This window comes from Lampetra planeri, chromosome 79, assembly GCF_965212315.1.
Source record: "Lampetra planeri chromosome 79, kcLamPlan1.2.h2, whole genome shotgun sequence".
NCBI classification, from domain to species: Eukaryota; Metazoa; Chordata; class Hyperoartia; order Petromyzontiformes; family Petromyzontidae; genus Lampetra; species Lampetra planeri.
This window is the reverse complement of record NC_136184.1, coordinates 537,329-550,883: the sequence shown is the minus strand read 5'-3', so window position 1 is coordinate 550,883 and position 13,555 is coordinate 537,329. Positions and strand designations below refer to the sequence as shown.

Sequence of the window (13,555 nt, the reverse complement as noted above, 5' to 3'; positions counted from 1 at the left end):
GGCGACAGGAACAGGGCACTCGACCCCGCATGGAGCCCCCCCTTGTTCCCGACAGGCGCTAAGGTGTGGCTACACACCCCTGGCGTCAGGGCCGGGCAGGTGGGGAAACTGACAACCTACTGGCGAGGACCCTGGACCGTGGTGCGGCAGATGTCCCCCTGGACGGTACTAATCCAGGGCGGGGAGAGGGGCCGAGAGATGGTGGTCAACGTCCGCCGCTTAAAACCATGGAAACGGCCCCTGAGAGGGAGAACCCCGCCGCCCAAATGCCCAGAAATACCGGGGCACCCGCACCCACCGTGGTCGGGGGCCTCGAACGCTACATGGACCTCGCTGGGTCCCCGAACCCCGGAGACGTCCCGGCCCAGCCAGGGGACAGCGTGGGCGACGGCCCCTAAACCCTTCTGCCGCTGAGTTTGTGCCCCAGCCCGCAGGTACCGAGGGACGGGGGGAACCGTTAGAGTGGAGGAGGAGACTGCCGCGGGAACCCCAGAGGACAGAGCCACCCACCCCGAGACCAGCCACGAGGTCTGGACGGATCCCCTGGACCTCGCAGCGCTACCTCGTGGGGGCAGCCCAGGCGAGGTGCTCCAGTCAACACGGGCCGGGGACTGGCACCTCGGGGGGCTATGTGATGCCGCTGCCGCGAAGCCGCCCTGCGGGCACCTCAACGACGATTTCACCACCACCAAGCGATGGGGCAGACGCTGCTTTCACCTCACTACCCCCCACATAAACACTACCTCACACATTTCCCCCCACATAGAGCTCCGAGGGGAGGTCACTTCACCCAGAAGCCCTCTCATAGGGATAATCTGCATGGTTTCCTGCAGCCAGGGAATTGGGCGATCTCCCCCGATGCTAACTCGCACCGCGGCGCCGTGACTTGGGTTGACATTACATGGTCACAACGGGGCTGCCCAGCCACCGCGTTTAACACACACACACCACACACACGGATCGGCAGGCAGATAGGGGGCGGAGCCACGAACGGCAGGAAAGCAGGGTCACCCCTCTGATTGGCCGGGCACTTGGCAGCCAACTGGTGCATGGACAAAGCAATGAAATGCGGCTGGGAACTCCCAGCAAGCCGATTGGCCAGTGAGTCGTCGCCGGGTTACCTTTTGATGTAGTAACAATAAAAAGGGCCATAGAAAGGGAAAAAGGTACTCTTGCACCTCAAGTCAGCCATTGGGATGCTCTCCAGTTCGGCCACTCGGACGTCTGTGCGACGAGTTGAGGTGTGCCGAGAGGACGGGCTGCCGGAGCGCCATACGTAACGAACTGTGAGTAAGAGAAAGAGAGCGTTGAGATTTAGCCTAAAAGTGAAAGCAGCTTAAGTCCTAACAAACTAGGTAAATTGGGTACAGACCATCGGGAGATAGTTTAATCCTGCCTTGCCGATTCCGACTGATTCGGTGAGAGCCTCGTGTGGATTCGGCGAGCGTGTGAAAAGCGCGTGGAGCTGTGTGTGTGTGCGCTCGTACGTGTGCGGTCGGCACTTCCGCGGGTGCATGCTGAGTAATTGATCACAGCCTTGTGTGAATTCTGCGAGCGTGTGGAAAGTGCGTGGTGCTGTGTGTGTGCACTCGTACGTGTGGGCTCGTACGTGTGCGGTCGGCGCTTCCGCGGGTTCACGCTGAGTAATTGATCACAGCCTCGTGTGAATTCTGCGAGTGTTTGGAAAGCGCGTGGTGCTGTGTGTGTGCGCTCGTACGTGTACAGTCGGTGCTTCCGCGCATGCATGCTTAGTAATTGCTCACAGCCTCGTGTGGGTTTGGCGAGCGTGTGGAAAGTGCATGGTGCTGTGTGTGTATGCGCTCGTAACGTGGGTGGTCGGTGCTTCCGCGGTTGCATGCTCCGTTCTGTGGCTGTGGATACCCGTGCTGCATGAGGGCTCACACCCACCGTGAACACCTGTCCCACGGCCCTTTAAACGAGCTCTATTACACCCCCGGCAGCCACGCGTGCGCGAGTGACGTCGTTTGCCCTCTGACCCCTGACCCCCCATTCAGCGCGTGTGATTGGTGCGCGGGATTGTGTGAGCGGAGACGTCGCATTTGATTGGCTGGGGAAGCAACAGAGTGTTTCCAGGCGGCCGTGCGCCAGCCCCGAGCTATGACTCACAGGCAGGATCGGCGGACTCGCGGGGGTGCTGGCGAGCGGCATCCCTTCTTCCGCTAGCGAGGACCTGCGCAGCTCTCATGCGAGTGAGCAGTCCGGGAATGGTGGGCCCCCTCTGGCCGGCCCATCGTCGGGAGGGACCCGGGGGCCAGCGGCCCTAACAACATGGTGTCAGAAGGCATATGAACCTCCGCATCCCCACGAGGGAGAGACGTGTTACTCCATGCAAAGGTAAGGTATGTGTTCACTGGCCAGGGGACTCCGACATGGAAAGCATTTTCCTGCAACATCATAGGGGCTAAGGAGTTTAATGGCTGGACGGACGCGCAGGCATTACAGCAACTTACGATGAACCTGGATGGGCGGGCAGCGGACTTCGTAGAGGCGCTACCCGCAAGCACGCAAACCGATCTAGAGGGGTTAATCCACCGACTCAACCTACGCTTCGGCACGCGCAATATTATACAGGTGAAGACGGCCAACCCGGCGAGGACTTTCATGACTACGACGAGGACGTGCGATCGCTGACCCGGATTGCCCGTCCAGAGTTTGCAACTGAGGTCATTAACGCGCTAGCAGCAGACAAACTCCTCAGATATTTATCTCGCACCGTGTGGTGGCAGCCCAAAGTGGGTAGTGCAGGCCTCTCCTTTGATACTCTGGTCAAGCGCGCGCTTGAGTGTGAGGAGCTCTCCGGCGAGTGCGCACAACTTCAGGGGTCGGGACGGGAGTGTGTCGTCGCGAGCCTGCTCCCAGACGAGGAAGAAGAGGATGAGCTCGCATGCACAATAAGGAGACGGGCAAGGGAGCCGCAGAGATCCTGCGAGACAACCCCAGGGTGGGTAGCCGGGATACAGACCGGCATAAGAGATATCGCCGGCCAGGTGGCCCACGTACGCGAGGAAGGGAATAGAAATATGAAGACCATCCAGTCTGAGATGGGTGAGCTACACTCCACAGTAGGGGGGCTGGCCGGGCAGGTGTCCCAATTAGAGTCTGACGTTGGACAACTGCGTACTGGGAGAGGGAGAGGGAGCAGGCAGGGAGCCCACTACGGAGCCGCCACCCTCCCCCGCGCATGCTACCTGTACGACCGTCGAGGGCATCTCATGAGAGACTGTCCTCAGCTCGCCCGTGCTAGGCAGGCGCAGGGGTTAAACTCCAATGCCCCCTAGAGAATGGACCAACTATGGGTGCAATCGACGCGGTCCCGATAGAAATAGATAATGAGAATAATGGCGAGCGAGTGACCTCCACACAGATCTCAGCAACAACACCCAAGGGCGCGGTGACTCCTGGCGACTGGCTGCGGGAGCTGGTGGCGGGAATCACGGGGGCCACGTCGCTGGTGGAAGGGCAGGTCAACAGGCACCGTACCCAGATCCTGCTGGACACGGGGGCGGTAGCCTCACTCGTGAGCGCGGCGCACTGCAGCATGATCAGGGTCGATGTGAGCTGCCTGCAGGCCCCGGACCGCGCACTGCACACGGCGAGCGGAGCTGGAATGGGGCTACTGGGGAGGGCCACCCTGGAAGTCCGCATAGGCAGCCAGGTGTGCGCCCAGGAGTTCTACGTCTCGAGTGTGTTGTGCCACGAGTGTATTGCAGGTACCGACCTCCTGGAAAAGCTGGGACTCAACGTGCAACCCCGCCAGCGGTGCGCCACCATGGAGGGCAGCGGGGAGTGGATACCATTCCTGGTACGAGAGCCGAATCGACCCCTCTTCGCACCCGTGGTCGCTACCCTGGTGACGGCCGTCACCATCGGGCCACTTGCCGAGATGCTGGTGCCGGTGACAACACCCTCCACCGACCCCACGCACCGACCATCGGGTGAGGTAATGCTAACCCCCCACCCGGAATTGGCAAAACGGTACGGGGTTGTGGGTTCAGCCACGTTGGTAAACGCAGATGGGGGCCGATTGTTTATGCAGGTGTTTAAACCTCACAGTACCCCGGCGATACAGCGACGGCGCACCACGATAGCCACCGTACATCCCCTGCACGCGCGCCACTCTGACGACTCGGTGTTTGCACTCTGGGCTAAGGACCCTGGTCGCCCCAAGGGTGACCAGGACCTGGCCTGGCGAGTCGGCCCGACTCCCCGAGCCGAGGTCGTTCCCCTCTCGACGCGTTACACGTACCTTGGGCAGATTTACCTAAGGGGGAGGCCGATCAGTTGCGCGGGTTACTGCGGGAGTACATCGACGTGTTCAGTGAACACGACTCGGACGTGGGTCGGACAGACCTTGTTAAGCATCAAATTGACAATGGTGCAGCTCGACCCATCAAACTCCCCGCATATAGAGTTGGCGCACCCGAACGGTCCCAGATCAAAGAGGCAGTCGGGGACATACTCCACGATAACATAATCCAGCCCTCGGTGAGCCCCTGGTCAGCCCCGGTGGTACTAGTAACGAAAAAGGATGGGTCAACCTGGTTTTGCGTCAATTACCGCAAATTGAACGCGGTCACCCTCGGCGACGCCGTTCCCATACCCCGTATTGACGACACCTTTGACAGCCTCGCCAGGGCGCGGTATTTTTCCACCCTCGATCTCGCGTCCGGAAACTGGCAGGCGGAGATGGCGGCAGAGGATCGGCCAAAAACCGCCTTCACCACCCCGATGGAACTATTCGAGTTTCGAGTACTCCCGTTCGGACTCACCAACACGCCCGCGACGTTCCAGCGGCTGATGGAGCTGGTGATGTGGGGCTTGCAGTGGGAACAGTGCCTGATTTACCTGGATGATGTGATAGTGTTCAGTAGATCTCTGTCTGAGATATCTACTGGTGATGTGGGGCTTGCCCCGATATCACCACCGATTTTATTTTGGACACCGACGCCTGCAGCAGCGGGCTGGGCACGGTGTTGTCGCAGGTGCAGGATGGGACGGAGCGGGTTATCGCATATGCCAGCTGGACCCTGAGTGGAGCCGAGCTGAATTATTGCGTGACCCATCAGGATTTGTACGCTGTGATTTTTGCGTGTAAGCAGTTCCGGCCGTATTTGTACGGCAGGAAATGTCCCGTGCGCAGAGACCATTATGCTCTGCAGTTCCTCCTTACATTCAAGTAGCCGCGGGGGCAGATGGCCCGGTGTCTGGCGCAGCTGTAGCAGTACAACCTGCAAATGGAGTACCGGGGTGGGCGGATGCATGCGAACGCGGACGCCGTATCGAGGCGACCCGCGGTGTGCGCCGAGATGAGGGCGGAGGAGGCCTGCCCGTGCTTCACAGGAGGATGCTGCCGGCGGGCAACGGACCCCCGGGAGGCCGCGCCACTGAGACCCCCACAGAGGAAGCCGGGGGCCCAGCGGACCGCCCGGCGATCGCAGAGCCCACGACTCAGGACCCGACAGACCACCCCGCCCAGATCGGACGGATCCAAGAGGACGGCAGCTGCGCCTTCCCAGGCCTGGACGACGAGCAGCTGAGACGAACCCAGCAGCGGGATCCGGATCTGGCGGCGGTGGAAGCGGCCCTATGGGAGAAGGACGCCCTGCCAGGACCCTGGAGTGGCTTGTACGGCCGGTTGTGTGTGCAGAAGGGGGTGATGCGAGAGCTAACCGAAGCCGGCCAGCCGGGGTGCATCTGTGTTCCCGCCCAGGTGTGACCCCAGCTGCTACAGTTGGTGCACGACCACCCACTCGGGGGCCATGACAGGGAACGGCCCACTCGGGAGACCCTGCGTTGCCAGTATCTCTGGCCCAAATTGGTGCAAGACCTGGCCGCCTGGGTACAGGGCTGCCGCGCTTGTCAGCAGTGCGGACCGAAACCGGCACAATATCAGGTACCCCTAAGGCCGTTCCGCGTCAGCCGCACAAACCAGCTGGTTGGGATCGACCTACAAGGTCCATTTCCACGATCCCACTGAGGCAACCGGTATATCCTCATAGCGATGGAGTATTTCACCCGCTATCCCATGGCGGTGGACATCCCCAATAAAACGGCCCTTGTGGTGGCCCGGGCATTCGTGGAGCATTATGTATTTATCATGGAATCCCGGAACGAGTCCTTACCGACCAAGGTAGCGAGTTCGAGGCCGAGCTGTTTCAGGCGCTGTGCAGAGAGTTTGGAATCCAGAAGGACCGAACCACGGCATACCACCCCCAAGGGAATGGTATGGTGGAACGTATGAATCAGACCTTAGCTGGGAAGCTCAAACGTATGGCGGCCGCAAATCAACGGGATTGGGACGAACACCTCCCCTATGCCCTATTCGCCTACGCCACCACCGTACACACGTCGACGGGACAAACCCCGTTCTTAATGATGTTCGCCCTTGAGGCTCATTTACCCGCAGACCTGCTGTTCGGCGTTCCTCCACCCCAACCGAAGGAAGGGAGCCGCCCCGTGGAGCACCTGATGGAGACCCTGCGAGGGGCCCGGTACCGAGCCTACCCGCAATGGGAAGCCACGCATTGGCGACAGGCACAGGGCACTTGACCCCATATGGAACCCCCCTTGTTCCCGACCGGCGCTAAAGTGTGGCTACACACCCCTGGCGTCGGGGCCGGGCAGGTGGGGAAACTGACGACCTACTGGCAAGGACCCTGGACCGTGGTGCGGCAGATCTCCCCCTGGACGGTACTAATCCAGGGCGGGGAGAGGGACTGAGAGATGGTGGTCAACGTTCGCCGCTTAAAACCATGGAAAGCGGCCCCAGCGAGGGAGAACCCCGCCGCCCGAATGCCCCGAAATCCCGGGGCACCCGCACCCCCCGTGCTTGGGGGCCTCACACGCTAAATGGGCCCTGCCGAGCCCCCGACCCCGAGACGTCCCGGCCCAGCCAGGGGACGGCGTGGGTGACGGCCCCTAAACCCTTCTGCCGCTGAGTTTGTGCCCCAGCCCGCAGGTACCGAGGGACGGGGGGAACCGTTAGAGTGGAGGAGGAGACCGCCGCGGGAACCCCAGAGGACAGAGCCACCCGCCCCGAGACCAGCCACGAGGTCCGGACGGATCCCCCGGACCCCGCAGCGCTACCTCGTGGGGGCAGCCCAGGCGAGGTGCTCCAGTCAACCCAGGATGGGGACTGGCACCTCGGGGGGCTATGTGATGCCACCGCCGCGATGCCGCCCTGCAGGCGCCCACCGACGATCTCACCACCACCAAGCGACGGGGCCGTTGCTGCTTTCCCCTCACCACCCCCCACATAAACACACCCTCACACATTTCCCCCCACATAGAGCTCTGAGGGGAGGTCATCTGGCCGACAGGTTTTCACCCAGAAGCCCTCTCATAGGGATAATCTTCAAGGTTTCCTGCGGCCAGGGAATTGGGCGATCTCCCCCGATGCTAACTTGCACCGCAGCTTCCTGACTTGGGTTGACATTACATGATCACGACGGGGCTGCCCAGCCACCGCGGTTAACACACACCACACACACCGATAGGCAGGCAGATAGGGGGCGGAGCCACGAACGGCGGGAAAGCAGGGTCGCCCCTCTGATTGGCCGGGCACTCGGCAGCCAACCGGTGCACGGACAAAGCAGCGAAATGCGGCTGGGAACTCCCAGCAAGCCGGTTGGCCAGTGAGTCGGCGCCGGGTTACGTTTTGATTTAGTAACAATAAAAGGGGCCGTAGAAAGGGAAAGAGGTCCTCTTGCTCCACAAGTCAGCCATCGGGACGCTCTTCAGTTCGGCCACTTGGACGTCCGTGCGACGAGTCGAGGTGTGCAGAGAGGACGGGCCTCCGGAGCGCCGTACGTAACAAAACTGTAAGAGAGAGAGCGTTGAGATTTAGCCTAAAAGTGAAAGCAGCTTAAGTCCTAACAAACTAGGTAAATCGGGTACAGACCATCGGGAGATAGTTTAATCCTGCCTTGCCGATTCCGACTTATTCGGTGAGAGTGGCTCGCAGTCGCGCCGATAATAAATCGTTAGTAACTGATCACAGCCTCGTGTGGATTCGGCGAGTGTGTGGAAAGCGCGTGGTGCTGTGTATGTGTGCGCTCGTACGTGTGCGGTCGGCGCTTCCGCGGGTGCACGCTGAGTAATTGATCACAGCCTCGTGTGAATTCTGCGAGCGTGTGGAAAGCGCATGGTGCTGTGTGTGTGCGCTCGTACGTGTACAGTCAGTGCTTCCGCGGGTGCACGCTTAGTAATTGCTCACAGCCTCGTGTGGGTTCGGCGAGCATGTGGAAAGCGCGTGGTGCTGTGTGTGTGTGCGCTCATAACGTGGGTGGTCGGTGCTTTCGCGGGTGCGCGCTCTGTTCTGTGGCTGTGGATACCCGTGCTGCGTGAGGGTTCACACCCACCGCGAACACCTGTCCCACGGCCTTTTAAACGAGCTGTAATACACCCCCGGTGGCCACACGTGCGCGAGTGACGTCATTTGCCCTCCGACCCCTGACCCTCTGTTCAGCGCGTGTGATTGGTGCGCAGGATTGTGCGAGCGGAGACGTCGCGTTTGATTGGCTGGGGAAGCAACAAAGTGTTTCCAGGCGGCCGTGCGCCAGCCCCGAGCTATGCCTCACAGGCAGGATCCGCGGACTCGCGGGGATGCGGCTCAGGGAGAGCCGTCGAGCGGCAGCCCTTCTTCCGCCAGCGAGGACCTGCGCAGCGGCAGCTCTCATGCGAGTGAGCAGTCCGGGAACAGCGGGCCCCCTCTGGCCGGCCCCTCGTCGGGAGGGGACCTGGGGGCCAGCGACCCTAACAAGAGAAGGGATGACTTACAAGAACCTATTTCATCCCATTGGTTCAATGGGAAAGAAAAATCACCCCAGACTGGTTGTTGTCCAGGGGACACCAGCCAGCGGTAAAACCATGTTGAGCAAATTCATTGTGCACAGCCTACTGCCAGGTGAGAAGTGTTTTTACGACGCTTCAAGGACATTGTGGTCATAACTTTCCGGGAGATAAATGATGTTGGAGAGATGTCACTCGCAGAGCTGTTTTGTGTGCTGCACTCATGCTTGGGTGAGAGGGTGATAAGATTTTCGACAATCAAAAAGAGAACCCTCTTCCTGATGGATGGGTTGGACGAGTTTGGAAAGCACCTTGACGACGCCAATGTTTTCACTGATTCACATAAGACGACAACATTAGAAGCAATCATAGCTGCTCTAGTGAATGGAAACCTCGTTGATCGAGCTGTTGAAATCACTGGGTTTTCCAAGGAAGATACAATTTTATTATACTTTTTGGTTCTTTCAGTAAAGTCACGTAGGTATAAAATAAAATTAATCACGATGTTTCGGGTGCAACATAAGTGTCCGTCATCAGGTGGGAAATGACGGACGCTTCTGTTGCACCCGAAACGTGATTTATTTTATTTTATACCTACGTGACTTTACCGAAAGAACCAAAAAGTATGGATTCCTGCAGTCACGAAAGCTTCAAATCAAGATTAAAATTAAATTATATAACACATTTTACAAAGAAAGGAGTCTAACAGAAAGCACTCAAGCAACTACAGGAAAGTGATACAGTTAATACATTATGGCATAACCTTGCATTCTGTCATATAGCAGCCATTATACTGAGAAAATTTTACAAAAACCTGACAACTCTTGAGATTAGCCTCATTTCAACGACCGACCTTTTCACACAGTACGCGTTTGGGTTGATAGAACACAATGGGCGTGGCAGCAGTGGGGTCAAGGAAATCTCATCTTCTCTTGCAAACATGGCTCTGAAGGGGGTTCAGGAAAACATCCAGATGTTCAGCCATAGCCATGCATCTGTCGCATCCAACACGGTCAGTGAGATGTCATCAAGACTTTTGAGGACAGCGAGGATGGGAAGTTCGATGTATTTTCGAGGTTTTTTTTGTGGATTGGCATCAAACACTTCATGGAAGTTATTTGAAGCTGTCCTAGATCCTCCGTCTGTAGATTCTCAAAAGGAAATAATTCAGTGGCTCAATCGCAGCATGGAGACTTAGAAGGGAAACAAACACAGGCTCAGCAGTCTCTTGCGCTGTGTGCACGAGCTGCAGGACATGACAGCCATGAGTGATGCCACTCGATCAATAACGGAGATAGACCTGAGAGACACAATGATGTCACTGCTGCACTGCGCTGCCCTCTTCTGGATCCTGCAGCAAAGGGGAACCTGTGGAGACACTCAAACTGTTCACTTGCGGTATCATTACTGAGGAAATGAAGAGACTCCAGCCTGGACTGCACAGATGTAAATAGCTATGGTAAGACTCGCACACCTCACATTCACTAACTCACAAATGCTGCATGTATACTGTACGTGTCTTTGTATGTTATAATAAGAATTCTCTCTTAGTAACTGCACACTGTGTAATGTAACCCCACACATGCATCACCACATGGTCATGCAGAATCCACGTATGAATACAACTGTTCACAAAATACTTCCCTCACTCCTCTCCACTCAGTCCATGCTCGCCTCTCCCCTTATCCTTCCCACTAACCCCCCAATCTGCTCCTCCTTTTACTTTTCTTATAATCACTCATCCACTCAGGGCTATTAGTTTGTGAGTGCATCCCTTTTTCTTTGGTTCTTTCGGTTAAGTCACGTCTAAAGATAAAATAATAAATTAAATAATAGCGACGTTTCGATTGCAACACAAGCAATCATCATCAGGCATAAAAAAAAATAGCAACAAAAATCTAACTAGAAAACTATAGACAGACATACAAGCAGACAGACATCACAAGGACACACAAAGAGAGAGCACATATCGGCACAAAAAGAGAGGTCGTTTCTGTGACGAGGCCTTAAATATAGAGAGGGGGCGGGGGCGGAGAGAGGGAGGGGGCAGAGAAAAAATTAGCATATCAATGACTGAACGACAACGTGATGCTGCAAGTAAGATGACACGGCACGCAAGCTTGAAAATCAGGAGAAAGACACACTAAAATTAAATAACCTAGTAAAATATCGAAATGTAATGTAATACAACACAGAGGGTCGGTCAACACACAATTAACGCATAGCCCGGTTGATTACGTATTTCAAAGATTGCTAAATTAGAATTTAAGTGTGAAAATTCCAAAAAGAGGACACAGGCAGAGAGAACAGACAGCGGTAAGCAAGATGACGACGTGGTACGGTACGCAAGCTTGAAAATTAGGAGAAAGACACACACATACACATTAAACTAAACTCTATTTATCTTACCAGGTAAAGCGCATTTATCTATTAGCTTCTTTTTCAGAAGCCACTTGGCCACAAATAATAGCTCAGCAAATTGGCTGATCATGTGGAAATTTATAGCAGCAACATAATCTCGATGCATATTTTTTAATGCGGAAAGAAACCCCGTAGGACCCGGAAAAAAAATCTAATCAAACTCCAAATGTACAAGCATCAAAGGTGGGATCGAACCCCCGACCTCCTGCATACTCTGCATCCTGGCAGAGCCAGTGTACGGCTTTTCGATGCACAAGAAAAGGGAGCATCGCAACGTCTGTCTGATCCACCAACCGTCGCTGCTGCCTCAACAGTGCTGGATTACAGGCGTGCGGCACCAAAACAACACATTTCTTACACTGTGTGTTGTGTTTTGCGTGTTCCTTACAATGCACACGCACATGTTGATATTTGTGTTTTGCGTGGTCATGGGCACACACATTGCTGATGCTGCTGCTCTCTATGGGGTGTTGCTGGGATAGAACATCACATTCCAGTTTGATAAAAAAAATAGTAAAGAAATAATCTGAGAAACTTTAATTTTTTTAACCCCCCTCCCCCCCCAAAAAAGGTAACGGATTTGTCACACTCCAGAATCGATCGATACCCACGAATGTATTTGCAGTGGGAATTTTACGAAAAAGGTTTTCTTAATTGCCCTTTAGTGTCCATCACTTAGTGTGTTTCTGCAGCCACCTATCCACATCCAAGCCTGCTTATTTAAATATGGTTTAATATCGCTCTGATAATTGTAATTGCAAATCGGTTTAATATATGCTTTAATAATTCTTTAATTTGCCTTTCCACTAAATGTTGAGTTGCACCCAAGACTAATGATGTGATCCATTGCGTTATCTGTCGTCCCTTCCTCAGACGAAACTAGAAAGCAGCCAGAGGGATGCATCCACAGGATGCCTTACTGCTTTCCTCTCAGCACATTCCAGAAGGGCGAGGAAAGCGCTTTCCAGGAGTTCATCAAGTGTTCCCTGTGGTAAGTGTCCTACGCGGTGAATGTCCCTTGGCATTCGCTCACAAATTTACGTCAGTTTCGATGTCACCGCCTTCAATATTCAATAGAGTTGGGTAGGAGCAGTCGGGGATATTCCTGCACTCTCCCCATCTAGCAGACTGAGCTCAACGAGAGGGGGGGGACAGCTTCTCCACTAAGACGCCCTCCCTGTCACCCACTACCCAAATGCCCCTCGTACACCTCATCCTCCCCACCCCCTCGTCACGACATCACTTAGCGCTTGTAACTTGGCCGTGTCGTCCTGATTATCACTGCGGGTGTAATAACCATGGTAAAATGCCGTGTCCCTCTGCGCTTCAAAGTGGACGTTAAAGATTCTGTGACATCCATCACAAGAGTGGGACATTTTTGGGCAGGCGTCGGAGTTCAAGTTAGTCAAGAAAAAATGTTACACTGCCAGTGACTCAATTGGGATTGTTACACACAGCAGCAATCATCGCTCACTACCGGCAGCAGACTATCACCATAAACTCAGATTCAAAAGGATCAGAGACCCAACGACTCGCACAGATACTGACTCACACACTCACAGAGACACAGATGTGAGGGTCGCTAGCCCCCGCGATCCCTCCCTCGGTACCCCTAACGGCCGGGTTAACCTCATTACTCGCCCCCTCGCTGCTAGGCGAACCGCTGCTGCGTTCTTCACCCATGGGGTGAGAGCCGTCGCTCCAGGATTCCCCTCCCCCGCGGGTCTGCGTAGTAGGCATGTTTAATTACGTACGCGCACACCCACACACAGCTCTGCGCGGCACTCACTCAACCCTGACCACTCACGCTAGGATCGCGCACCTGTATTATACACGTCGTGAACGTGCGCGCACACACGCATACAGCTCCACACGCGATACCCACTCTTGCGCCGCTCTGCGCCGCGCTCGCCGCTCCCGTTATGATCGCGCACCTGGGGTACGCTGATTACGCACGCCGCGAGCTTACGCATACACAGTACCACACGCGTTCACACTTATAACACGAGATCACACGAGGCCACGATCAGCTATTAATGATTTATTGTCTGCTACGTGGGACTGGTTGTTGAGTCAGTATGAATCGACGAGGCTGCCTACTCTACTAACCCGGAACCTATTCCCTATTTATCGTTCACGAAACACTTTTACCTCCTTACTCACGGTTTGAGGCACTCGACGTTCCGTGGGTTTTCCTCGCTGCTTGCCTCGACACGTCGCACGGACGTCCGGAGGGCAGAGCTGGGGCAGTCCTGGACGTTGGCTTCTCGGAGCAAGAGAGCGATTTCCCCTTTGCGCTCCCCATTTACCCTCCCTACCTCAA

General features: G+C 55.8%; 1 protein-coding gene across 1 annotated transcript in view; it reads left to right on the top strand.

The window, feature by feature from the left end:
• Positions 1-5,373: 5,373 nt before the first annotated feature.
• Positions 5,374-13,555, top strand: part of LOC144738248 (protein NLRC3-like) — a 42,385-nt gene continuing 34,203 nt past the window's right edge. The window contains 8 exon segments of the mRNA XM_078621239.1: positions 5,374-8,932; positions 8,935-9,278; positions 9,518-9,789; positions 9,791-9,829; positions 9,831-9,888; positions 9,890-10,173; positions 10,175-10,270; positions 12,106-12,223. Of these exon segments, the coding sequence (XP_078477365.1) occupies positions 8,626-8,932; positions 8,935-9,278; positions 9,518-9,789; positions 9,791-9,829; positions 9,831-9,888; positions 9,890-10,173; positions 10,175-10,265 (1,395 nt within the window). The 5' untranslated portion in view covers positions 5,374-8,625 and the 3' untranslated portion in view covers positions 10,266-10,270; positions 12,106-12,223.